Source organism: Chaetodon auriga, chromosome 23 (assembly GCF_051107435.1).
Source record: "Chaetodon auriga isolate fChaAug3 chromosome 23, fChaAug3.hap1, whole genome shotgun sequence".
Classification (NCBI taxonomy): Eukaryota; Metazoa; Chordata; class Actinopteri; order Chaetodontiformes; family Chaetodontidae; genus Chaetodon; species Chaetodon auriga.
Window position 1 is genome coordinate 13,209,823 of NC_135096.1, and position 25,799 is coordinate 13,235,621.

General features: G+C 40.7%; 1 protein-coding gene across 2 annotated transcripts in view; it reads right to left on the minus strand.

Annotated features, from left to right (window-relative positions):
- nlgn4xa (neuroligin 4 X-linked a) overlaps positions 1–25,799 on the minus strand; it is a 92,471-nt gene that overhangs the window by 53,253 nt on the left and 13,419 nt on the right. The window contains exons 3-4 of one of the 2 annotated variants that reach the window (XM_076723051.1): positions 15,348–15,410; positions 5,252–5,404 (exon numbers count right to left, since the gene is read on the minus strand). In XM_076723051.1, the coding sequence (XP_076579166.1) occupies positions 5,252–5,404; positions 15,348–15,410 (216 nt within the window). The remainder of the gene's footprint in view (positions 1–5,251; positions 5,405–15,347; positions 15,411–25,799) is intronic. The other variant, XM_076723050.1, reaches the window with a different exon arrangement.

Consider the following 25,799-nt stretch of genomic DNA (forward strand, 5'->3'; position numbering starts at 1 on the left):
ATAACCACTCATTAATTATTAACTTCATTATGTTAATAATGTTAAGAGTTGGAGCTGAAATCAATGCAAAACCTCAGGCCAATGTGGCCAATGGAAATAGAGTATTCTGTGTGGCCACCAGTTCACATAATAATTATGTGAATTCATAGTTTAGAACTATCTGAGTATCAGAGTGAAAAAGTGCAAATGAATGACAATGATGATGATTATTGCTCAATAATAACAACCAACTGGAGACCATCATTATAATTTCCATTATAATGTAACCAGCCCATCCTGATGCCAGTGACTCCGACATCCATCTTGGAGTTGGAGCAATAAATAACAACCCTGTCTGGTGCCAGACTGATTCTTTACAGTCTGCTGAGTCATGCAGCAATTTGGAACAGGACGAGCCAATCTTCTTTTGTGAGCATGTATATTTTGTTGCCTTGTTTTCCCCGAGTTTCTGCTTTGAACAAAGCAGTTTGTCAAGCACAACATTAAAATTTGACCTCTGCTTCAGTGCTTCAGACCATTACTTTTCATTAGTCATCATCATTGTAGTGATGTCACCTTAAAAGAAAAAAATGACTCAACCTCTGGCCATAATGAGGCACTTTTTTAAATTCATTCTTGAGATTATTATTTTAAGACTATTCATGGCATTTCTGCATTATTTGCGATAGTGGCAGCTGGAGACAGACAGGAAAAGCAGGTGAGAGAGGGGAGAATGAGATGCAGCAAAGGGCCTCAGGCTGGAATTGAACCCCGGATCACTGCAATGAGGACTCAGGCTTGATACACGGTATGCGCTATATCAGGTGAGCTACTAGGGCACCCGAGGACATACTTCCTGCAAATAAACAGGACGAGAAACTGACTTTAGCTGGTTTTTCTGTCATTTTATCCCTACATACATGAACTGGATACACTAGTACAATTGTACCTTTAAATCAACCCAGGGGAAGTGAGCTGAGGGAAATGATGTAAGCGATACACTCACTGACTGTCCAATAGGGTGTGTGAGGTTAAAGTGGTGAAGAGTGATGAGTGTCTGATGACTTCTCACTCTACTCACACTTCTCTTCTATCAGCCTGCTGGCATAGACACTACAGAAAGCTGCTTGCCCTGCAGAGCTCGTCATCCCTTAACACGAGATGTCTGCTTCAGCCCAGCCTCACACTGTTCACACACTCACTTAGCACCTTCCCCACAGCAGCTGGAGGTATCTGTTTGAATCACATGAACCACAACTCCCAGAAATCTTGTGAGGTTGGGAGGATTGCTGTGGTCTGTTGCATTTAGTAGACCTTTCTAGTCCTTTCACATATGAATTTGTGGGTGCTTCTGAGGCATCCTCAGATTAAATTGTAAGGGCGACCTTAGCCTGAGTGGCTGCAACTGGACAGAGGACACAACAGTGTCATTGCAGGGTGAATGGAAGTGAGAACTTCTTTCACTTTGCAACTTTCTGTTCCAGCTTTTTCAAATATTTCCTTTGCATTCAAAGATTTCTAGGTCCTTGAAGCTTTGACCAATAAAATGATTACCCCAACTGTCCATTGTAAGCATCCATCACAGTTTACAGACCGATTTCCTGCTTCAACTTTGACCTACCATGAATGCTGTAGCGGAGTGCACACAAAGTTTTTCTTTACAAGGAGAATTTCAGGTCTTATAGTCTTACTGCTCATATTTCTTACCTCATCAGACATTGTTGTAGCAATGCAATAGTTTTTCCTGCTTGCCAGCTAGCTAGATTTAATTGCATTTTACCTCACCATGCTGTGATGACATGCATTTCCCCAACTGCCTCACAGCGGGGGTTAACTGTTTTGACCTCCACTTGGTAGCAGGGCACCACAGCCAACCTGACAGTCTTGTCATATTGAAGCTGCTAATGCAAACACCGAGTCTTCCTGCAGCTGATGCTTCACATTCAAAGCTTTCTGCCAGGGAACCAGTGGGAGGTTTTTATTGTCAAGCAGTACTTGTGACAGAGTTAGCGGCACCTAATTAGCTGTGCAATTGTGCAATAAATATTCGGCAAAATATATTAAGAAACAACATATTCACCTCCATTTGGGCAAGAGCAATTCAAGCTGTAATAAATTAATAAACACCATCAAGGGACAGACACCTCTAGGCAAAAAACTTTTGGCACAACACTGGTCTGTTATACTTAATGATACCAAAAAGACACCAAAGAGCACTGGGTCCAATTCTGTTTGGTCACTTTTTGTCACTTTTCTGTGGACAGATGACTTCCATCCAGTGACTGCAATGACACAATTTAGTGTGAGCACATGGGGTGAATCCTCTGTGTGCCAATTAGTGGAGATGGAACACTCTTTCTGTCAGAGCGACATACGCTTTTGGATTTGGGGACGGGTGTGTTTTTACATCTGCAACCTAACAAGATCACCATTTCTACATTTCCTTGTGTTTTCCTCTTGCTGTTCTCTACTCACCTTCCTCTGTTATCTCTGTGTATTCTCATCTGCATTCTCTCTCACTCTCTGTGTCTCTATCTCTTCATTGCTTTCTTCCTCTCTGCAGTGCACACTTTTCCAGAACACCTTTTCCCCCTGGCTCTCAGGCAACTAAATATAGTGACTGGTGCAGACAGCTCGGCCTCATAACAAATGGTAAGCAGAGCAGAGCAGCAGCGGTGGCAGCATGAACATAAGGATGTAGTCTGGCTTCACAGACAACGAACCACATGCAAACAGCTTAGAAACCACATGGCAGATACATGAACTTTAAACCAAACAATGAATACAAACAGCAGTGTTATACAGATATATTGCTATTAACCATGGCTAGGTCTATGCAAGTACATTTGCCTTCACAGTAGGGTTATATAAGTGAACTTCAAGTGGTAAGAAGGCAAATATTATTTGGCTATAACTTGAAAGCATAAGGATTCATTTTCCTTACAGAGAGTCTGAAAACAGCTGTGAAGATTTAATCATACACATCAGCAAACTTAACAAATTTCAATATTACATTGATATATGAAAAGAGATGTCTCCATTTCTGCAGTTGTCTGTCATGAACTGTATTTCAACTAATTATTCTACAGTTATGTAAAAGTATATTTTTTTTTAAGCACTGCCTGGAAAAACAAGTGCACATTTCCAATGCTTTGCATTTACAGAGCCAGCTTATACAGTATGTTATCCCCTTTTTGCCATTCTCAATTATTGTCTCCTGTAGCTCTACTAAAAGCTACAGCATACAGTATATGGTATACTGTAGGATATGTAGGGCACCATCACCACCACCCATGTCTTCCCAAGTGCACCATCATCTTTATTATTACTTACTAGTTGGTGATATGGGTAATGCTGTGTATTATATTATGGTATATGTTATTTCTACTGCAATATTGATTCATGACACCTTTTCTTGAAAAATACTTATGTTCAAGTAACAAAGTTCTTGAGTGGACTTCGGAGTTCTGACTACGCAAAGGAGGAAGTCTGGTGACATTGTTATAAAACCACAAAGTCTGAAGAAGAAGGACTGGATGGATGCGCCAACTAACTGTTTGTTTCCCATTTCCCTCAGAGAATCAGTGATGGTTTCTTTTAACCATGATTGCCGCAGTTCCTTCACTTTAAACAAGCGTATTACTGCAACTATGATGATGAAGCTCCCCTGGCCTCATCAGTGCGGTTCGGTTTAGGATACAATAGTGGCATTTGATACAAAAATACTTGTTTGTGTCATTCTAGAGGGCATGGACAAATGACATCCTTCATTGTTTGGAGGATTTGTTCAAGTATCACATTTCATTTTTAGCAATAGGCCTTTTTATGATGTTGGTACCACAAACCTTGGGTTAGACATGGCTGCATAAAAGGCAACGTTAGGTATGATTTAAGGTCTGGAAGAAGCAGGTGTACAATCTGTGTTGCTAGTGTGCAGGCAGGGAGTTTGTTTTCATTCCTAGGAGCAACTGGTAGCCTGGTAAAGGGTATTTAAGAAAGAAAGGCCCGATTTTAAATCACAAATCACTATTTAGGTCACCAAAGGAGAATTTGAGAACATTCGGCAATCTCCAAGCTCAACTCTGACCATAATGATATTATTATCAAACTGCTATTTCCTCCCATATAGCCTCCCATCTTGCAGAGGAAAGAGTGAGTGCGGTGATGGTTTCTTCAACATTTCAAGCACAGTGGACGAAGGACTCTCACTTGCTTTACTTTTCAGATATACGCTAACTGCTTCTTAAACAGTACGGCATCAGATCTGTATACAGCAGCACAAATTAACTCAATTGTATCTTTCTATCCATTTCCAAAATGGCCACAGCTTAGCTCCCTCCTGAAGGATTTCAATATAGAGTGACTGAAAACTCTTTACCTCAAAATAAAAGATATTATCAGCCTCCTCTCAGACTCAAACATTTTCTTGGGCAACTGACAATCAGAACCCAAACGTTTACGTGAAAGGCAAGACAGAGAGTCTTTATATGAGCCAGAAACCATCATCTTACAGACTAGAACAAAATCGGATGCACAGCACTGTGGTATAGGTACCAGCTCAACAACAACAATCAATTTTCCCAGCATGGAATTTTTTGGGGCAGCTGGATGTTTGATGTTGCAGAATGATTGATGTAATTGAAAAGGATACAAATGCCAGAATGTTTGTTTAGTTTTCATCAATTCATCTTGTGCTGTGGGTGGGGGTGGGGGGGTTGTCATTCAAGGCTGCATTTGAATACAGCCATTTGACAGAGGAGGAGAATGCAGACTACCACCTACACTGCCATTAGCAGCTGATTGGCACTGGTAAGACAAAACTCATAATAGCCGGCAGCATACAACCCCACAAACCATGCACACAATCAAGAGCAAGAATGGAGTATCAAACATCTCTGCGGTGTGTATATGAGTGTGAGTGCATTAATTTGCTTGATTTGCTTCAGCATGTATTTGCTCCATACAAATGACATCTAAAATCTATCATAACATACAGACCATGAGTCATTCCATTTTAATTAAAAGCATCAAAGATTGAACAATGCAATCATAAACAGCTTAAGAAGGTTTCCACGGTCCACCTTCCTACATGTACACCCAAATAGCAACATATATATCATCCACCCTATTTTTCCCCTTCACACAAAGACCAGGACCTCGGTGAAACAATGAAAACAAATTAGTCATTAAATCCATCCCTAAATCAATAATTCACTTTCAAACTCAATCGGCCTTCTCAAAACTAATTAAAGGCCCAGATTGGTAGACTCACCCAGAACTCCAAGCCGGTAGTTGATTGTGATGACGATGACGTTCCCGTAGCTGGCCAGGATGCTGCCGTCAATCATGTTGCCAGTTCCCTCCATGTAGGAGCCGCCATGGATGTAAACCATGACTGGCTTTAACCCGTTCTCATCATGAATATCTGCAGAGAAGAAAATGAAAATTTAAAAAAAAAAAAAGACATAAAAATGTTGCTTTTTCATCTAGCTTGTAGCGATTTTAAGGAGAACCACATGCTTTACGCAGCTGAATTCTGTTTGAAATATGTGATGATGAAGAATATCCCCAAAAATATTAGCTATGGAAAATTTTGGATTATTACAATCATTACAATGAAAGACATAAATAACAATGACATATCAGCAGCTTGAACATTTTACAGTGTAAAAATCAAATGCTCTCTGGTGGATAAACTATGTAATGAATGACCTAAAATGCATCTTTGACATTCCTCTATTGACAAATCTTGTTATTAACTGGTCAACATGTGCATCAATACCAACAGTTGTGCCAACCTAATATTGGTCTACACACTATATGTATGATAATTCCTGAGTTTGGCGTTTTTCAGCATCTGTAGCAAAAAAAAAATAAAAAATACACAGATATGGATACAGTTATATTAAAACTGTATGTAGTGGTGTTCATTAATAGAACAAATCCTTCTTCCACTACTGTTTGAGACTAAAGTCTTCTATATAAGGAGCTGTAACATTGGAGTCAATCATGGTTACGCTGGAAACATGGACAACATCAATTCCTGAAGTTGCAATCAACAAGCAAACACTAAACAGTATCAGACTCTTCACAGCAAGGTAATAAGTTTGAGCATTTTTAATTGAACGCTGCTAATTTTTACAGTGCGGCAAATAAGGAGGATAGATGGTGCTAGAGATATTGTTTGACACTCTCCAGTAAGCTCCATGGCTCCATTTTCGTGGCTTCAACCCTGCAATCTCTACATCTGTCTCCTCTTCTGCCTGCAGCATTTGTTCTTAGCGTAATATGCAGGGGACTCTGCAATTAGGCCAAATGAATACCTTGTTTATGAGGCTCTCCAGTTGTGATTAAGCTGGGTGATGAGTACATGTGTAGGTGGTGATTATAAATTAAGAGTGGGCCCCTTGCATGAAAGAAGATGTGAGGAGAAGATATAAAGTAAATCCCCCAAACAAGTAGGGTTCAGAATAAATCCGTCAGAGCATCTCATCATCAGGAGCCTCCAGCTGATTTGAACACTTAAAAACAGGCAGGCTGTCGCAGATATAGTGTTTTTGGACATATTTTTTCACTTCACCCATTTTAACCCAAGTTCAAAAAGTAGTATCCTCATTGTCCTCACATGGCCCAAGCATCTCAGATCTCCAGCGCTGCCTAGAACCAACAGCTGAACAAACCCATTATCCCCGGCCCTGCCAACCAGGCTGCTTGGAAGTCTCAAATGTCATTTGGGATGAGAGCATGTGCTGAGGAAAATATCAAATTGAGAGGGGAGCTGGGCAGCTTGTGTGCTGCGACTGAGTGATATTAAAAGCCATGATATTGCCCTTACTGTAAATTCTTAAACAGTGATTTCAGTTTACCTCAAATACAGAGAACGGGCCTCTATTTGAAACAGGTTTGTATAACAGCCAAAATTTATTGTTTTTTTTTATTTTTATAACAAATTAGTAAGATTGTTGTTTTTTGTGGTCTTGTTTACTTTGCTCTGAATGCAAACTTACCACTAAATACATCAGTATAACAACAGAGTCATGTCATAGTCAGGACTGTGCTGTGGGTTTTGGGCATAATTTTTGTTTTCATTCACCAATAGTTTCCATTTTGTCCTATGTTTCTATTGATGTTAAGCTACCATCAATAAAACACATCACTTCCCTTTTAGTGTATATAAAATTTTGGTACCTAAAGAGCTTGAGTCTGTGCTGTGCCATTGGTTTAAAGAGGGTGCCCAGCACCAATTATTGGTTTCTCTTCCAGTTGCCATAGGCTGTGGTGAGATGCACAATGGTGTGAAACTGAAACGTTGGCTGTACTGTATATGTTGCACCTCAGTAGGCTTGGCAGAGAGCAACACAGCCAGGCAGGCAGGCAGGCAGGCAGGCACAGGGCAGGAGGAGTGCATTATTCTCCTCCTCTGCAAAAGAAAACAGTGAGGCAAAGGAATAGAAAGCAACCCCCAGCGATAGGTTATTAATCTTCGCTGTTCTCTGACTGGGTGCCTTGGCTTTGCTAATGTGCCTGCATCTCTTTCACAGCTCCTCACCTGAAACCAAGCAGGGGGTGGGGATAATGTGGGTTCTAAACAGTGTGCCTGAGGAGGAGCTGGACTGGACATCCTGGACCGACATGGACAGATTTACTCTAGTTAAATACAGGCCTGCTAATTACAGAGGAAGGACAGCAGGATGGTGTCAATAAGTTCCTGTTTGTCATTCAGTTCCACATTATGAGAGGCCCAGTGGAACAGTGTGGGCGGTGGAAACAACCTTGAAGTGGCAGATGCACATAAAACAAGAGCGGTGCCGTTATGTTGTCATAGTCTCTAACTGATATGCATCTGATGGTTGCTGCAGGCCTCTGTGGGCTAAGACAAAACTATTCGGGTGGCTCTCCATCAAACAAACAGGCAAATTGACTGTTACTACCCATCTCTTTTGGTGTAGTGCAGCAGTGGAGTCAGAAGCCAGGAGGGAGGGAGAGAGGGGGTCCACTCAGGGCACTTTGATCCAGCGGAGAGAAGCCCTGCCGATTTAGAGCCATGTTTTATGGCTGGAGAAGGAGAGGGTGGTCTCTGGGCACCATGTCCCAGTCCTGTCAGTGTGAAGTGCACTTAAAACTAAAGAAATCAAACTGCTTCGAGTGCTCTTCTCTCTCCCTCTGTCTTGCTGTCTGTGTGTCTCTCACTCTCCGCAGGGCCTGTAGACCTTCGAGGGTGACTGTGCAGTGAGTTCGTCTCGGACATTCATCACTGCCACCTGGGCCGGGGGGTAATATATTCCTCCACTGGCTGCACAGCGTCGCACGCATTACTCATATTTATATGGGTAATGGGGGTGGGGGCAGCAGGGGATGGTGTTTCACGGAGGGGGGGGCTTGTTTGTGGGGGTGTGTCTGAATTTTCCATTGCTTTCAGCATTCTCTACTGTTAGTGGGATGAATGCAAATGGCAGTTAATGGAGGCAATGTAAAGTGTGTCCCAAATCACCACCTCCACCCACTATCACTACCATCACCACTGTCTGTCCCTGCAAGCTCTCTACAGACCGCAGCCTACTCAATACAATCCTACTGACACGCCAAAAAACAGCCAGCCTCCTCTCTCCAGAGTAGCATATGAGTCATTATGTGGCCCAAAGTCACGTAAACCTGTCAGGAACAGCTAAACAACTACTGAAAACCTTATGGTGAGCGTATTGTAAAAGTACCAAGAACCAAAAAAAAAAACAAAAAAAACAAGTGAACATCTAGAATGCAACTATAACCATAGAGACTAAGAATGAACTACAGCCCTCAGAAAATGAACATATATTTGATCCAATATCATCTTTTTGCATATATTAAAATTTGCATGTTTTAATATGTAGCAGGAATATTTTAGTTTTGTAGGCATACAAATACTGTACATGTTGCATAATATACTGGGTCACTATATGTGACATAAGATATGTGTGTCCAATACTTTTGTACCTTGTAAATATTATAAACATAGTGTGTTACATTACCTAATATAGATATGTGCAATATGAATTATATTTAAGCTTTAATCCGACAGATTTTTGTTTGCTGGGCTATATACACACAATATGAAGAGACAATTCACCAACTGCTCATAAATCATGAATACACTCAATTTACAACAAATAAGAGGAACACTGCATTCTGCTATATCCAGTATGGAAACATAATGTTCTCTCTGGACGTCAGTCACAGTTGGGGGTGTTGACAGAACGTCAGTCTATTTCATGAATGGATAAATCTATCTATATAACAGTCAACAACATTTTACAATGATTTGCCACAGCAATGACACAGAACTAATGCATGAGAACTGCACAGAGATGAAGATGTTTGGAGACAGCACCTGGACACGAGCTAGAGACGTGACCATAACCAGTTCAGTTTATACTAAAGCAGCATGATCAGGATATAGACATTTCATAGAGGAGACAAAGCCTAAACATGGATATCTGTGAGACTCCTGTCTGTGGTGTAGTTCATACTTGCCACTGATAAACCACAGACCAGTACAGTAACATAAGGCTTCATGATCAAAGAGAGTTTTTAATATCATGCCCAGTCTTCTGTCCATATTCTCACACTCCTTCTCTCTCTCTGACTCAAAATTAATCAACACCTGCCAGCCAATTAGAATTCACAGTTCTCAGCTGCCGTGGTGTTGAGTGGATATGTGTGAGTTTCCATGCTTCAAATATTGGTGGGACATTGATATACAGTACATATATGTACATATGCCAAGTACACACACACACACACACACACACACACACACACACACACTACGGAGCCCCTAAAGTGCCTCGAAGGAAAAAAAAAAAAAAAAAACCTATATCGAGCCCACGAGATGCTAAAACGTGCGCACGTTTAAGCTAAAGTGGTGACTACAGAGGGCCGTATGCACGGACAATCAAAGCGTGGGACATAACTATCTGAGAGCACGTTTTAGTATCTCGAGCGCACGATTTAGCTAAAACGTGCGCACGTATTAGTATCTCTTGCGCTTGATTATCTCGTGCGCTCGATTTAGTATCTCGTGCGCACGTTTTAGTATCTCATGTGCTTGATTTAGTATTTCATGCGCACGTTTTAGTATCTTGTGCGCACGATATAGTTTTTTTTTTTTCTTCGTGGCACTTCAGGGGCTCCGTAATAATATACACATATGTACTTAACATTTTTTCTATGGGAATATACATGTGCAGCTCCTGTTCTTTGAACTCACCATACTGTTCTTTCCACAGTGTCTCTTTTCAAAAGGAGGAAAGTAATTACAGTAACATCTCAAAAAGCAATTCTAATAATGCCCTGAATACTTCTTGTTCTGGAGACATAATTGAATAATTAGAATTGAGGGCACATTTGATTCAAGTTGTGCTCTCAAGGCGAGCACCTCTGAAAGAAAGCTCATTGAATTGGAAGGAGTAAACTTAAAGAAAATGATGTGGGAAGGTACAACACGTAACGTCTGAGATGGGTTGTCTGCAGTGCTGTGAGGTTTCTCTGCAGCAGCCGGTGAGGTATAGGTAGAACCACAAGGGATCCACAGGAGTAATTCATTGCCACTGCAGATGTTCAAACAGTAAGAGTGCATCGATCCTGCACGGTCTCCTGAAAGCACAGGCAAGGCAAGATCGTGCTGGAGGACATTTTTTTTGTCCCCACCTTTTGCCATATAGAAATCTTTTTTTTTCTAAGCGTGCAAGTGTTTGTGTTTTTCCTGTAGTAGAAATTAAGATCATCAAAAGCTGGCACTTGTGACATGTTCTTTCTAACATTAAAACTGAGACAGTGATGTCTGAGTAGACAATTTAACCAGTGACGTGCATCTTTTATCCCATTTGAATCTTTTTGGGGTTTGGTGTCTTGCTTTAAGGACACTTTGACACTAAAGAATTACTCCCTCTACTTGCTTTTTGTCGCAAAGTAATCCAGGTCATAAAACAAGGCATTAAAGCGGTACCGAGCTCACGCTTTGGTTTAAGCTTTTGTGTTTTGGTTCAGTCTCTGTGCTCTCGTCACCCTGGTTTCCAGACGCATCAGGCAGCTGTTTTCAGTTAAAAAGCTCTGATAAATCCACTGTAAACTACCTGCCAAACCGCAGACAGACACAGGAATGGGTGAAAACCAAACCAGAGCTAAAAAGAGAGCGACACAAATACAACTCCAAATGAATGCTAATGTTGCTTTGTGTCTGCTGGTTGGGCCAAGAGGGAACTGTTTGCTTAAACATCCTACATGACAACCTTCTGAGGTGAAAAGATGTGTCTACAGCTTGTTCTCCTGAACCTGACCTCCTTTCCTACCTTTCTCCCAACAAGCATAGCTTAACTTTTAACTTTACCTGCCTAATCTCTTAGTTCCAAACATGGTTATACTGAGTCATTGTCAGTGTTGGGCAGTAGCGACATTATAAGTAGCAATGTTGCTACTTCAGCTACATTTCTTGGTAGTGTGGTGGTACTGTTGAGCAAATAGCGTGGTAGCATCCACAAAAGCTCCCTTAAATTTTGACAATTAGTCCTGCAAATGTGCCCAAGTCTACATTGAGCATACCCATGCAAACACAGGTGTGTGTGCACACATACAGATGAACACACACTCTCTCAGCACCTGTTTTTTGCCATTTTGTGGAGCAGGTGTTTTTTCTTTTTTGTTGCCATATTGGTTTTGCAACAGTGAGAGCAAATAGCACTGTATATTGTTTAATTAGCGACTAAACGGCCTATCTGCTTAGCTTGCTACATTTCTCTTGGGGTAGCTTCGGTGCAGTGAAGCTTCATTAAATGTAGAGTAACTGGTTGCTCAGCTCACTACACTTTCCAAGTTGCTTGACCAACCCATAGGTTTGTGTAACGGGTATTACCAGGATCCAATAGCAGCGCCTTGATGGAAGCTGGCTTGATGCTACACTCAGAGTAAACAATGACTTCAGGATTTGTTTGGTATGCCAAACAGCAAACAATCTCACAGAGTCTCAGATTCAGGGAGGGCAAGGCAAAAGACATAGTCAGAGTCACAAAGCTACAGTAGTTACCAGGGGGGCAGGAGAACAGGTGAGGTCAAAGGCAGGCTGGGTCATTACCGGGAAATCCATCCAAGGATAAATGCTGGCGAGTCTTGCATGAAGGCGACGAACAAGCTGGCAATGAGTGAGTGAGAGCTGCTTAAGTACTGCACTGATTGGTGATGAGCCCCAGGTGTGCGACAGGTGATTGAGCAGGGGGGTGTGGCTGACTGCGTTGAAGAGTGCTGGCTGAACAGGTGAGCAGATGAGAGTGCGAGTGGCAGCAGGTAAGGGGTCGATGGATGTGACAGGTTTGTATAGACCTGCCGTAGAGCAGTGTTGTCCAAAAACTAGAAAAAACACATCAGTGCGCCACATTGTTGCACTGGTTGACAGATTATTTCATTACCATGAGCACATACACTCTAGCTTCTTTGATTCAATCTCACACACAGTGTCCTACTGCCAGAAACACTCACAAGAGCACCAAATATGGATTCATCTGATAATATTCCCTATGAAATACACTACTTGCTCCTGTTTGAGTGGCGATTGTTAAAAAGTGATGTGACCACCTGTTTTAGGAAATTACTGAGTCCTTTATTAAAATTAAACTATATATTTCTGAGGTGTTTTTAAAGATTTACATCTTCAGTAGGAATCAATGGGCACAGACAAGGAAGGGAAGTCAGACAGTATTGAGAGATGTATTAATGCATTGTTGGTTTGGTTATTTTTGTGGGATGTGTTGACAACAAACAACCCCGGACTGATCTTTTACTGCATCAATTTTCAATATGGTACTGGCAAAAAGAAAGAAAAAAAACATCAAGGGCTACATTTACATGTGTAATGGGTCAATTTGCATGTGATTAGCACCACATCGACCACTGCAGCAGCTCATTATAAGAGCAGTGTTCTGCAGGTTCTTCGGTCGGAGCAGATCAGTTTAAGACTGATCTGAGATCATCAATCTCAGAGATGGAGTGATGTTCTGATGCTGTATAATTACAGAACAAAACATTTACTTCACCAGAGAATAAAAATGTCTTTTACTCACTAAATTGTATAGACAGCTCCATTTATGCTGAATACAAGTGACACGACTTTTTGACAAACGCAGATTTGATTTATGAATTTATGAATCATTCACTGAACGTGAAAGTTCAAGAAAAATGAACACAAGACCACAACTCTCTGTTCTCTCTTTGATTGTTTATTAATATTTCTTTTTACAAATTGCATTAACTGTGGTTAATTCACCTAATCGACATCCAGTAACACTTATCTTGTATCACTTTATCTGTACTTATCTATCACTTTATTATATCTTCCATTATTATTTCAATCTTGTAATGAAGACTGAGGGGGGTGATGCCCTCTGGTAAATGAAATATGGAAATTTGACCCAAAGATCACTGTTTTGCACCAGTTCATCACTCACAGCCCTCAGCAGTGGCACAGGTGCAATTCCAACCTGGGGCACTTTGCTGTGTGTCTTCTCCTCTCTTCCCTATCTCTCCATAACTGTTATGCTGAATAAAGGCAAAAAAAAAAAAAAAAAAAAAAGGCAGATGGCCGCCCACCTAGAGTCTTGCTCTGTTTGAGCTTTCCGCCTGTTAAAAGGAAGGTCTTCGCTCATTGGGGATCTGTTGGGTCTCTGTATGGTCTAGACCTGCTCCATATGAAAAGTGTCATAATGTTTGTGATTCAATATAAATCAATTGAATGGACTTAATTAAAACACAGGATCATTTATGTCTAATATAAAACAGATTGTTACTGCTGTTAGAAAGTTGGGTCTGTCATTGATTTGTCACTAAACTGTCTTGCTGTGAACTGAAAAAGTGTGTGTGCGCCAGGGTGCACATTACCTCCGACACTTGGTCTATTGCTGTCTGGGTGTATGTTCTGTTTTACTGCACGTCCAACATGTAGCTACTGGTTAAAAAAAAATAAAAAATCAATGCTAAAACTTTACCACTACTTTGATCATCTTTACGAAATACGCCTATGTACTTTGTACCAGGTGTGAATGTATGTGGACACATATAGGAGATGAGTGCTTCTTTTTCAATGTGCTAATGGCTGTTAATTACCTTAACCTTAAATAAATGTAAATCATTTTAGCGGAATTTCTCATTTAAATTATTCATTTGAAGGGGTTGACTATTGGGACCTCCCAATGTCTGACTGAAGATTTCACCCTTGCATTACTTCCCGCAAGTGCATATGCAGTAAGAACAGAAACGCAGCCAAATGGTGACATGCAGCATACACCTGAGAAAACATGATTTTAGTCCAAGAAATAACATGGTGGAGACGCAAGGTGGACAGCTGCAGCACCCCTGGTTTAAATGCCATTAATGGTTGCAGAGCTCAATGAAGGAATATATTTTGGTTTGATTAATTCACAGCTGAAGTCAAATCCTCTCTATCAGGTACTTTGAATCTATCATCGTCAGACATGAGTTTTACAGACTGGTTCCTGATCTACACACACAACACACAGAGCTGCCTGGCTAATGCCTACTTGTGCAGAAGAATGAATGGTGAGGATTATGTCAAATATCACTCTCTAGAGCAATATCTGTAAAAACTGAACAACTGCCCATAATAATGTGATTCAGAAATGCCACTGCTTTCTCCGGCACTTCCATGTCTTTCTCGCAGAAGACAAATGTTGCCCTTTGACGGAAATATTTCCTCTGGCTTTTTCACCTTCAGTCAGCAGTCCCCACAGACTACCCAAAACAGCGAAGAAAAAATATGGCGCCATTTGGTTATTATCATGCATAAAAATGAGGCGTTAATAGAAGAAAAAGAAAAAACAAAAGAAAACATGTGGCAGAGATTTTCTCCAAGCCACTGATGAACAAATTAGCACTGTCAAAACAACATGGGTTAGTGCTCATGCTTCACCGAGCAATGGGAGAAGGAAAAAAGGAAACATAGAAAGAGAAAAGAGGGACATGATTGTTTTAAAAATTTAATTCATCAGAGGAGGCAAAATAACATGCAGAGCCAAATTCAGATCACATCTGAGTTGGCAATGACAGGTGAGAAAAGGATTACTGGGACCTCCTTCCTGTTCAGAGGTGCCCTCTCACCTCAGTCAAGGTCCTCTGATTTACATGACTCCAAAAAGGAAAGAGGTTGATTCAAAAATGAAGAGCTGAGAGGAGTGCACTCAGACGCACTTAAAGGGAAGTAAAAAAAGAAAGGGGGAGGAAAGGGGTCAAAAGAAACTGATCAAAAAAAGAGGTCTGCAGCTTTGCTGTCATGCACAAGTGTCAAGCTTTTATTTGCTGGTCAAAAAGGGGAAAAAGATAGAAAATACCTTCATCACCGTCACCATCATTACTGTTGAAATCTGCGCCTTGCGCCTTGTTTGAGTTGGCTCCTAGTGTTGAGGAGAAAAGTAGAATAAGGGGAGACATTTGAAAAGAAAAAAGAGAAAAAAGGGAAAAAAAAAATCAGGGCAAAAAAAAAAAAGAAGAAAAATCTGACTTAAAAATGCATGAAAAAGGTTGGGTGCTGTGTAAGAGAAAAACAAGTGGGAATAAACCCATAGTGAGCTGAACAGGCTGTGGTCTGATGAAGAGTCTTTGAATAAACAGGAGCGCAACAACAGCCTGGCAGGGCCAAAACAGCAATTTGTGACCAAACAGTTTCATCAGCTGAAACAAATCTGCCATACTGTTGTGATACGTACCCTCATTAACTGAACAGTCTGTGTGCAGCATCAAAGCAGGTGAATCAGTCAGACATAGAGTCAGCTTATGTTCCTCAGGAATGTGATGATCACCAATGAAGGGTTCATGAGTTGAAAAACAATAAAATCATATTTGACAGTCCTGAAAGCTTGCATTTAACACACAAACATGATATGAATCTTCTCATTCCACTTTAATTAAAAGAATTGTTCTACACTTTGGAAAATTTGCTTTCTTGCCATGGTCAGTTTGATTGATACCACCAGCATCACCACCCACTTTAGTTAGAACAATTTTAAACACGATATATGTATAGTTATTGTTATAGTTATCATTCTTGGTGTGGATGGTACTTACCACATTAATGTATATGTTTGGTTTGTTTAATCTGTTTAATTTACACTTTATAGTGTAAAAAAAAAAAAAGTTATGGATTTATGCATGTGATATATTTCAGCAGTATAAGAAAAAGTCCAGAAGGATATGAAAGAAGTAACTGTTAAAAAACAAAATACATACAGCACATAAGAAGTCAAGAACGTTTGTTTAAAGCAATATACATTCTCTGCATCACAATAGGCCACTGATCCCCAAGATGGGTACTGCAAGATGGGCCAAGACAAGATTAATTCATTTATTGTTTCATTATAACAAAATAAAAATATTGACAATGCTGCGGCTATGACTAATGTTTGTGCTCTAACATCAATAGAGGGAAACTACTATCACAGCTGATGACTGAGAGACAGAATGGGTACACTACTGAACATCATTGAGAGACAGAGATGACCCTGGAAGAGGGTTGGCTCTTCTTCATCACTGACCATGAAGCAGCTGTTGGCTCATTGCTATAAATTCAATACAAGGAAGATACTATCACAGCTAGAGATTGAGAGGCTCAAACACAATGGGAACAGCGTGAAGAGATGGAGCTGACCCCAGTAGAGTAGAGCACTGTGAAAGAACTAGATGATTCCCCACCACCAATCATGATGGCTGCATCCACTGAGAGGATGAAAATTGTGCCCAGACCACAATCCCTGGATGCAACTCCCCCAATTTACTGAAAAAATCTCATCGGATGTGACACTTGCAGTTGTCAACAAAGCCCTACTCACTATACCCACAATGACCATCACAGAAACCAGTGAACTCACATATGTCACTGTAACAGTAAACCTGGAGATACTTCGGCGTAAGACCAAGAATGAAGGTTGGAAACCAAGATCAAGAACGCCCAGCTGAATGTTAGTTGGCTAACTGGAGTACAGAGGAGTGTTATGAGAGACAGGCCCTGAATGGAAAAGAAGTAAACAAGAGGCCCTAGAGACTGCCAAAGAGTTACTGCTGCTAATAGACTGCTCACAGAGTTACACCAGAGAGGCAGAGACCAAGAGAAAAACGGCCTGTTCTCCAAAGACCCATCCAGAGTGTACAGCCACTAGCAAGAGAATAACAGCACAAGGACATACACACCCAGAGCAATACTGGAAGGGCATATGGGAGAAAGAGGCATCACACAATACTAATGCCAAGTGGCTGGTGAACACAACAGCAGACCACAGCGACCTTCCACAACACGAACTAGTTAACTTCACAAAAGGCAGACATCCAACAATGAGTCTCAAGAACAAAAAACTAGAGAGAGCAAGGATCTACTCCTTGTGGCTGAAGAAGCTAAAAGCACTCACCTGGTACAAATGAGTGAGCTGCTAACAACGAGCACCTACCAAGAGAGGCTAACACAAGGTAGAACAATCTTGATCATGCAGGATTCTCTCAAGGGTACAACAACAAACTACTGACTGATAACCTGCCTCGCCACAACATGGAAGCTCCTTTCAGGCATTATAGCAACTAAGCTGAGAAGCCACATGAGTCAATACATGTGCAAAGCTCAGATGGCCATTGGAAATAACACCAGAGGGTTAAAGCACTAGGTACTGGCCAATAGAGCACTCACCCAAGACTATGCAGGCCAACTGCAGCACTGCCTGGACTGACTACAACATGGTCTGCAACTCAGTGTCCCACTTATGGATACTAGAGTGTTTGGCAGTATACAAGGCTAGCAGTGCACTGATAACCTCCACAAAGAACTCAGTAAGGTGGGAATAAGACTAAAGCCATCATCCATCGTGTATGCCCTACCAGTCATCAGATACCCAGCTGGAATAATAAGCAGGCCACAGGAGGAGATAGATACCACTGATATCAAGACATGAAAAACCTCACAATGCATGGAGAGTTCCCCTCACAGTCCATCACCCTGAAACTCCACGAGCAACGAACACAGGACGGGCCAGGATTAGTGATTACAGAATGTGATAGCAAAAAGGGAAAAGCAGGTGTGGAAATTAGTCATAAACCATTGGAAATATAAGAGAATTGCGATCCTGGGAGGAACCTGTGATGAAAAATAGCCTCCCAGGAAAATTGGGTGGTTTGGCAACTGTGATGGCTTGCCAGTTTCGATCACTGAGCACAGGTTTTTGGTTTTGGACTCTGTACAGGCATGATGGTACAGAACCAGGCAACCTCACTGTGATGACAAGACTTTAGGAAGCTGTGTACTGTCACTGCATCTTACTGTTATTTGTCAAAGCGAGCAACACACCCTAAAACATGAACTTTCGAGGTACTAGTAGGTGTATTTTGGAATTCTGGATAGTCAGACAAGCTGTTTCTGCCCACATCCACTCTTTATACTAAGCTAGGCTAACTATGCCCTGATTTGACCTCCATCTTTAGCACGCAGACATGACACTAATATCAATCTTCTCATCACTCATGGAAAGAAAGTGTATTTTCCAAAATGTTGAACCATTCATTTCAACATACATTTTGATGATGTGGTAATATGCACAAGTTTCCTTGCAGCTCATATCTGAACTATGAGTTACAAAACATCAGCAGTGAGCTTAGAGAAAATGTGATGATTTTTATAACACAATGGGGCATTTCAACAAAACCATGGACTGTATCTTTAAAACAGGAGATATATTATGGGCCTATTGCTGCAAGTGCTGCTTCAGTGAAATGAAGCAGGCATGATATAAATGGGAGTTTTTGGGAAAAAAAAAAAAAAAAATGGTGCTCATTATCCTTGCTGCCCAATAGTCCTTGAGCTGTTACACTATACAGAATGTATTATCTGCTCATCTCTTTGTGTTTCAACCTCCATGATGTGTGCTACAGCATTCTCTGATCAGCAAATGGTGGAGAATAGGTCTCAACAGGCAAATAATGTGGCAGCATAGCAGGGATGTTGGAGTGTTTGCCCAGCATTGATGTCTACTGAGAGAGTAAGCTGAATAAACATGGGCTAGTGCCATGTCAGTGTAACCCGGCTGAGCGTGAACATCCACATCTGCTCAGGCTGTTGCACATATACACACAACATACATGTGAGCCTCAATAAATGAGTCTACCCACATCAAAATGAATGAGCATAACCTCAGCCTTATGAAACTCACATTTCATGGGGGGCTTAGTCTATAAACTGCTGCATTATACACCCAGAGAAGTAAAATACATGTGTTTGTTACAAGCAAGGATACTGATTGGCTTGATCTTTGATGATTTTACAATCACCTGTGTTGTAATTTATTTGAAAACTCCTGAGAGGATGTAGGGGATTTCAGGGATTTTAGTCATGTGACTCATCTGTCAAGTAAGGAAACTAAAATAAGAAGATACTTTGTACTAATAGCGTGCACAATCACAGTCCAGTCTTATGAGATAAAGCAGCATAAAATTATGCATACATCGATATATGGATGGTGTACTTATTAACTAGGACGTCATTATAGGGCATGGTTATGGTTATGGATAGGTTGCGTCTACCTGAACGAACCACTTATCATGTACCAACTGGTGCTTTTTGTTTAATTTTTTGAGTTTGTCATCTTTTCTGGGTAATTCTAGCAATTTATAGTCTATTTTTAATGACATTCCCCCTCTATATAAATGGAATTTCTTGTTGGTTTGGACATGAGAGCTCTGTGACATGATGCAATTTAACGCAAACATAGTCCATAGTAAAGAAAAATAGTGAGAAAAAAAATGTTGATTTGTATCAGCCAGTGTCATGTGACATCCTGTATTTTACCAAGGCTACCTTGAAGACATCTTGATGGCGACCGAGTACTGTATGTTACAAGATTACAGACTTCAAATGTCACATCTTGGCTGTTGTTTGATCTGCCACCTTTGATGCAGCATTGAGCAAACTGAGAGCAGGGGAGTTTACGACACAGACAGCACTTCTCCCTCTCTCTGCCATGTCGTGACCCAGCTTGAAGTCATTTACTTTCACCTCTCTCTGCGTACGACCGACTGCCATTAGCCCTCATGCGAAAAATGTGGGCAAGAGAGAATGGCAGCTCCTTTCAGAGGCACTGTGAGCACAGGAAGGCCAGCTCGGGTGTTAATGAAAATGTTGTATTTAAAAATAACAACTGGGATCAGGCGGCTCACAAGGGAGTCATTTTTTTCAAACAGTCGCAGCATGTTTCGTCTTCTTTGAAAGGACTCAGACTGGCTATAATTTAATTTTTAGACATAAATCTTGAATCTGGACATGACTCACACAAAGGCTTGAAGGACATTTGAGCACTTGACCATATGTCGTGCAGCCAGACAAAGACGGGATCAGTTTGACTTTGTGGTGAGAATTCAGGTTGAAGACCTCATAAATGGAAAATGCATGCTGTTAATCCGTATAAAATTAGCCCCCTTGTGACTGCACTCCAAAATCAAGACCATTAGAAATTAGATTGATTACCTGTCCATCATCAGTTCCCTTTAAACATATACATTTATTACATTACTGTCTATATAGTTCATTCATCACTGCTGTTCAACTGTCAGCAGTCACAGTCAGTGTTATATTTTAAAATTATATCGTACCCCTGCAAATTTCATTTGCATCAGCCTTTTAAACTGATTGTGTGTTTTTAAAATTGAGCTATACATATTTACAATGTGAGAAACTAAGCAGCAATTCCCGTTGTGTTTGAACACCTGCTTGTATGGACGGTTAAATGCAGTCATATAAAGGGTCATAAATAATCCGCCATGTAGCTCCTGATGTCCATGTGGTAACAACGTGGAAAGACACGTTGACTTGTCAGGATGTGCATGTACAGCAAATGTCCGTGGCTTGGCCTATTAGCAGCCTGGTACTGTTATATCTGGCCAACCACAGGTGTGTGGAGAAGTTTGTTTCGAAATAATGGGAAATCAGTTTGACGTCAGTGTTGTAGTTATCAGTTACGGTGAATAGAACATAGACATCTTTTGGACATAGACAGAGTCAGTCAGGCTAATAACAGCTACATTAGCCACTGTGCATCAGTATATGGACACTTGAAAGAAAATTATTTAGTGCTGTCTGACTGACTGAGCAATCACACTCAGCAATACACACTATGTTACAATTAAAGTGATAATTAAAGTGATAATATGCGGTCTGTTCGCTATTAATGTAACATAATTTAATACGTACACATTATCGATAACATGCCGAATTCAATCCCCCCTCTGACATACAACCGAATGCCTCCAGCTTATCTCTAAAAGCCAACTGATTTGTTGCCAGAACTGCCAAAATATCCACAATGGAGGACATGTTGTATCCATTTCTACCCAGTTATTCTGTGTTAATCTCCCTCCAGATGGCCTCGCACATCAGATGCACTTTAGAAGCCGTTCATGAAAGCCTTTGTTAGATCCAATCACATGCTTTTAATTGCAATACCCCTTTATGCTGAAAGTGGAATCAGCATAGGTAGACAAACAAAATTTCCTACACGGGAAACCATGTACTCCAACCACTCTTTCCCATGATACCAGTGATTATACCAATGGTTTTTTCTCATTATAAATGCTGTTTGAACACCCATTTCACCTGATTTGGCGGTGAGTCTACCTGATGCCAGCCTCGCTATCATTTTATAATGTGTATTTTTAACTTATAATAAAATGAATTTTGATAATTTTGAAGGGGCTCAAAAGTTCAATTGGACAGGCTTTGCCCCCCCCCCCCCGCCTTCTAAGGCTGCCAGTTCCGACAAACACGAACAAGTCTTATTAGTTTCTTGTTTTCTTTGTGTGCAAATGAAAAAAATAAAGAACTTGACATGGATCACATTGATCCAATGACCCCAATTAAAAGCCTTCTATGCATATGATTACATACGCACAAGAACCCAGAGGAAATGTGGAAGCGTATCAAAAGGGAATTGTTATATATGAAGCCTGCAGGTTTGATTTCACCAGTGAGTGGTCACTGTGAAATTAGAGGTTCTTTCACCAAATAAATACACCTGAAACTATGTTATATATTTAATTGTTCTTTGCATAATAATGAAAGTCTGACAAAAGCACTGGAAACGGTGTGTGAACGTCCTGAACTGCTTCATTTTTGACCAATGTTCAATTGTTAAGTACTTTTTACATAATTGCATTATATAATTACATTATCTGTCTGTTGAGCTTAGCTCCTGAAAGGCGACACTCGAAAAAAACTCCCCATTTCAAACTACTGTGAGCACATACTGTAATACATTATATGGCAAAATCAATTAAAGGCTTTCTATGCAACTAGTAATAACTCCAGGTAACCTGGATGCATTTAGGAGCTTTTTTATCAACTCATATAATAGCTGCCCTAATGGGAGCTGGACAGAGAGGACACTATTTAGAAAGAAACTGTAAGAGTGGGCTTAAATTGAGTTTTCATTTTGTCTGTAGCAATTTATTATGGGTAATGTGTGAGGATACAATGCTGTAGTTCCTGGCAGAAACATTACCCAGGACTGGCATCTGTAGCAGAAACCTAGTGTCTCGGAAATCATCTTAATATAGACAATCAACAAGAATCAGATTACTTAAGTGCACTATGTGTTACAGCGTCCTCATCCTTCACATTAGAATCCTCTCTGCCCCACTGTGCTCCTCCAACTCAGAAGGTCTGAGCTCAGCAAGCACTCTCCAGTCAAATCAGGGATTATCAAAAACACATCACTGAAGTTCCTCAAGGAGCGTGAAGTCACTGCTGGAGGATCCACCATAAGCAGGCTGCCATTTAGTATTTTTTGTCGTCCAAGCTTGCGCTTGTTGGGCATGAAACACTGCCTGTGTGTTTGACTTGAGCCACTTTGCTCACCAGGTTGTATATTAGTGCATCAGTGATTAATTAAGGTCCACATAATGTTTTCATTCTGACACTGATTTTTTACATGCCACATTAAAATCAAATCCAGCAGACAGCTGTAGACACCAACTAATGCTAGATTTAAGCACTGTCATTCGTTTTCATGAAGTCTCAGAAAGGCAAGGGCCTTGCTGAGATGCCTCGTCTATGCCAAAGGGAAAGACTGAGATGTGCTGGCCATGCTTAAATTAAAAAAACAATCCATTGTCCAATCATAGCACGGGGGTGGGATTAGTATGAATGACAGCCATTCAGATTGAAACAGTTTCCTGTCGGCTAGCCAGCTGGAGGGACAGGAAGGAAGCTGCACAAACAGACACTTAGTGGGACCATCTTGGCACAACTTTGCATGTTCTGTGCTGTAATTAGCTTTTAATGAGGCCTTGGAAAGTTCAGGTCACAATGAAAAATAAAGCATTCAATAATTAAAGACAAAACACTCAATAATGTCAATGTTATTTAACATATAAGACAGTAAATGTGTGTATTGGAAGTAAATAGATTTAACAACTGTTTTTATATAGACATTTAAATCTTCCATACCCATGTTGTGGATGTAAATTATGCTAGTGTTTATAGCAACTAACACAGCTGTGCTCTTATTCTTAAATGATTAGCATTTTTATCGTAACAACATCTAGAAATGAAATGATGTTAAAGTTGATGTTCGTTGTTTTTATTTCCCACAGCACTGTGGGCAGGTTGTGACTGAGCGTAGTACAGATTTGGGCTGTAGGTGGAAGTGCTGACTTTACACCCTATAAAATTACATAATCACTTGATGTGTTTGGCATGGAGATGCGAGTAAATAAAACTGAACTGCAGTGACTCAGAAAATGCAGTCTTACAGCCATTTTCTCTCTGCGTTTACCTCGGTTTACCTCGCTTTATTTTGGCCCTATGAAGTGCTGGAAAGACTATTTTAATTTAAGGAACAGCTGGCTCCAATGCTGCACAAAAAAGTTGAAAAATGTCTTTTGCTTTGGGAGCTTGGAAAACATCATGGATGCTACTGAAACACTAAGCTGTTGGTTGTGCCTGTGGAAGGACGTATGAAGGGAATAGGCAGCTTTGACGTCATACTGAGTGTTGAGCAGTAAAACTGGAGATGTCAACAATAAACAAATGGAGACGATGTGAGCCGTGCTATTGTCTCCCCCTCTGAGAAAGCCCCCCCCCCTCGAGGAAACATCTTTCCTCATACAGCTGCACGCCACCTCTCCAGTCAGTCTGCAGCTACTGCAGAGGCTGATAAAGCTAGCTTTACTGCCTTAACACTCACACATACACACACTCCAAACTAGCCTCTCTCTACTTCCCCACTTCATCTATATCCTCATAGCCTCTTTCTCTCTTTATGCACACAAATGAAAAGAGCTCTCGGGGATTTCAGCTGCAGACAGCCAGCACCTTGTCTGCTCGGCCAATGGATTCAGCAGGAAATCTAAAGGGCTCTGACAATACAGTCATTTGAGCATGCTCAGTGCAGGCCGTAGTGGATTTGCTCTTTCAACTTCAAATCAGATGACAAAGAATAGGCATCGCTTAATCTGTCAACCCACTTGAGGTGCAGTAAAACTATAAATCCCTCCCTGATCCCCGGCTGGCAGGATATTTTGACATTACACCGGATTTCTGAAAAGACCAACTCAGGGGATATAAAGATGATGGGCAGTGAGGGGAGCTCTAACTGGGATAGACATGTCACTCCCCGCTGAGCACAGAGTGGAGAGACACATTATTATGATTCTTTTCTCCCTCGCTCTTCACCCTTTGGTTTCTCTATTTGCAATAATGGGAAATATGTGATATAAAAACAACGCAGTGCATTATCTACATCTACAAAATGCAGTTTGGTCCATTTACCAAGCTGAGGCTCTTGAGCAAGCCTCACATTTTCGGGTGAAAACTTCATAGCCCCACTTTGGGTGATTTTCATGTACAGTCTGAAGTCACTGTGGTGTGTTTTCGTACAGGTTTACCTTACCTCCATACACACACTGCCTCCCATTGCTTTCAAAAATCCATTAAAAATAGCTTAGAGACATAGTGCTGCCTGGACTAATGTAGTGCATCATGTTTCACAATGCCTGGTCTGATGAAAACCTTTCAGGACCCTGTTAGATAAATGGACAAAGTCATAGTGGTCGTGCTGAACAGCAGTATATTTTTGCTGGTATTTTTGACACCCTGTGTGATGAATTCACATAACAACAATAATAAATCAAAGACTGTAATGAGTACATATTGCTGATATTATAGGAATCATTCATAAATGTACCAAAATCCAACATTTCATTAACTTTGGGCGACTGAGGCAACACACTGCGTATGGCTCATAATTAATCAGTTAGTTGACTGAGAAAGTTTATCTGCAAAGTTTTGATAATCATCTAATCATTTACATCGTTTTTTCAAGCAGGAATGGCAAAGGCTTCATGGTTCCAACTTCTCAAATGTGATGATTTGCAGCTTTTCTTTACATAAATTAAATAGCAGTAATCTGAATATCTGGGCTGAACAAATCGAGGAATATGAATTTGGCCCGTGGAGCTCTGGGAAATTTTGCTCAGCATTTCCCCCGTCTGTGTAAGGTTTTATAGACCATTAGAAATCCGATTAACCCTAACCCTTATTTAGGCACATCTCATTGGAAAAATTTTCCATAATGGGGGCAAAAAGGTGTCTGTCATTTAAGACACTGCAATATCCCCGGGACCTAAAAATAAATAAAAAACAACACACAATATAAAAATAAGAAATTTCAATTAACTGCTGATTGCTTGACGAGGTACAAAACAACCCATCACATCTATATATGGAAGTCATTTCACTGACAGCTAATTAAAAAATTATA